Source organism: Pseudorasbora parva, chromosome 17 (genome assembly GCF_024679245.1).
Source record: "Pseudorasbora parva isolate DD20220531a chromosome 17, ASM2467924v1, whole genome shotgun sequence".
In the NCBI taxonomy this organism is placed as follows: domain Eukaryota; kingdom Metazoa; phylum Chordata; class Actinopteri; order Cypriniformes; family Gobionidae; genus Pseudorasbora; species Pseudorasbora parva.
This window is the reverse complement of record NC_090188.1, coordinates 44,419,471-44,421,851: the sequence shown is the minus strand read 5'-3', so window position 1 is coordinate 44,421,851 and position 2,381 is coordinate 44,419,471. Positions and strand designations below refer to the sequence as shown.

The 2,381-nt window shown below is 47.5% G+C and overlaps 1 protein-coding gene across 1 annotated transcript; it reads left to right on the top strand.

The window, feature by feature from the left end:
• The first annotated feature begins 706 nt into the window (after positions 1-706).
• On the top strand, positions 707-1,546 carry foxg1d (forkhead box G1d). Its single transcript, XM_067422275.1, has one exon. The coding sequence runs from the start codon at positions 707-709 to the stop codon at positions 1,544-1,546; it is 840 nt and encodes a 279-aa protein (XP_067278376.1).
• Positions 1,547-2,381: the final 835 nt, after the last annotated feature.

Here is a 2,381-nt window from a genome sequence, read left to right as displayed (position 1 = left end):
ATGCAATAAATTCATTTTTATCAGTTTAATTAAATTTTATCAATATGCCAGCGCTTTGGCAAACTTTCCTATAAAGTGTAATAAATGAAAAAGTGATTTGTGTTATTTTATTTCCGTGAACATTCGCTGTTGCAAAACAAGCATGATTAAACACACACACACACACACACACACACACACACACACACACACACACACACACACACACACACACACACACACACACACAAGAGGAAATGCATGTAGAACTTCACAACACACACATCTGGATTATCATGAACAGCACACACAGATGAAATGCACTTAATAAACAGATCGTTTTTGGGGTTAATAAAAGAAACGCTTTCTAAATTTAAATAGACCAAACTGCGGGGAAATCTCGATCTTTAGCTACATCACTTTAGATTGTCCTTGTAGAAACATTAGTTTGGACCGAGAGTAGTTTCAGCTCATGCGGTGTCGACAGCAATCCAGCAGCAGATCGCGCTCGGCACTGCAGATGCTGAAGAGGCACTAACGCAGAGCCGGTCCTGTTCGGTCTGTCCACAGGTCTGAAGCGCCGTGTGTGTGTGTGTGTGTGTGTGTGTGCCCCCGCCCCTCCAGTGACTACCCGACCTCCGGTAACTCCTCGATGAGCGCTCTCCGTCTCCAGCTCTTCACAGAGGATGTCCCGAGCTCTACCTGGAGCAAACTCTGGCAAAGCGACATGGATCAGAAAGACAAGCTGAGCTCCTTCAGCATCCAGAGTCTGCTGGAGCACCCCGAGGAGAGCACGCTGCGGTCGGGCACCGATCCCGGGAGACCCCCGGAGGAGCCCGGAGACCCGGAGCCCGGTAAAGAGGAGCCCGGGGAGCCCGACACCCCGCCGAAGCTCGACAAACCGCCCTTCAGCTATAACGCGCTGATCATGATGGCCATCCGACAGAGCCCGGAGAGGAGACTCACGCTCAACGGGATCTACGAGTTCATCATGAAGAACTTCCCGTTTTACCGGCAGCACAAGCAGGGCTGGCAGAACTCCATCCGCCACAACCTCAGCCTCAATAAGTGCTTCGTGAAAGTGCCGAGGCATTACGACGACCCGGGCAAGGGCAACTACTGGATGCTGGACCCGTCGAGCGACGACGTGTTTATCGGCGGAACGACCGGCAAGCTCCGGAGACGCTCGGCGACCTCCAGAGGAAAGCTGGCGATTAAACGAGGACTCCGCTTCGCCCCGCTGGGCTTGGGAATAAACGAGACGGCGAATAACCCTCTGTACTGGCAAATATCGCCTTTATTATCTCTACACCACCCGCATTATAACGGCACATCGCACGGGTTTCTGAACCAGGCGCATTACGGGTCTTTCGTCCCCGGGGTCGAGCGCGACGCGCCGCGCCCCGCATACGGGCTGAGCTCCGCGCCCGTCGGGCTGCTGTCCGTCCCGTCGGGGTACCTCCATCCCCCGGGCCTGCAGAGCTCACTGCGGGCCATCTCATCCTTCTCCCCCGCGGGCCCCGGGGCTTTGGTCCGCCAGGACAGAGCTTCTCCAAACTCATTTTAAAGCCCAAGCATTGGTCCGACGGCCACACGTAGTCGCGGAAGATAACGATATGTAACACTTCCTCAACATGCATTCAGCCTGTTCATCTTTTATTTTGGAACTATTTTTCAACCATGACGGGACGGATTGTCCAAATGTTTGCCGGGATGCGTCAAATCTTGTTTCTGCCACTTGCGACTTTTAATCGACTTATTTCTTCCCATTGTGAGTAGCCTACACTGTAAAAAATTATTATTATTTATAAAAAGTTACCTGGCTGCATTGAAATTTTGAGTTAATTTAAATTAAAAATTTGAGTTAATACAATAAACATTTTTGTGAATCCACAACCTTAATTCAAATATTTTTAAAGAATGGGGTAAGCACTGGGTAAGTGTGTGTGTGTGTGTGTGTGTGTGTGTGTGTGTGTGTGTGTGTGTGTGTGTGTGTGTGTGTGTGTGTGTGTGTGTGTGTGTTTTATTTCTGATGACACAGCCAAATTGTGCTATTTTCATGATTTATCACATTTTTTATGTGGTTCGGACACAATAATATTTTGAGTTTCTATTTATTAAACCAATTTCCTTCATTGTATCAACTCAATTTTTTAATTAAAAAAAACTCAAAATCTTAAGCCAACCAGGTTACTTTTTAAAGTTAAACTAACAATTTTTCCAGTGTAGGTATTTTACATCTCAAACCTGTTACTCTTATACGAGGTTAAGCCGATATATCAAAACTCTTACTGATGTGAGATGTGAAGAAGGGGAACGTCAGGAACAAGCTTCCCTGTAATGTTCCGATCATTAATGAGTGTTTTTAATTTCCTTCTGGTGAACATCTGCCAAAGGGTAAT

Excerpts from the sequence above, each read along its gene's own strand:
- foxg1d (XM_067422275.1), top strand. The coding sequence starts at position 707 with ATGGATCAGAAAGACAAGCTGAGCTCCTTCAGCATCCAGAGTCTGCTG.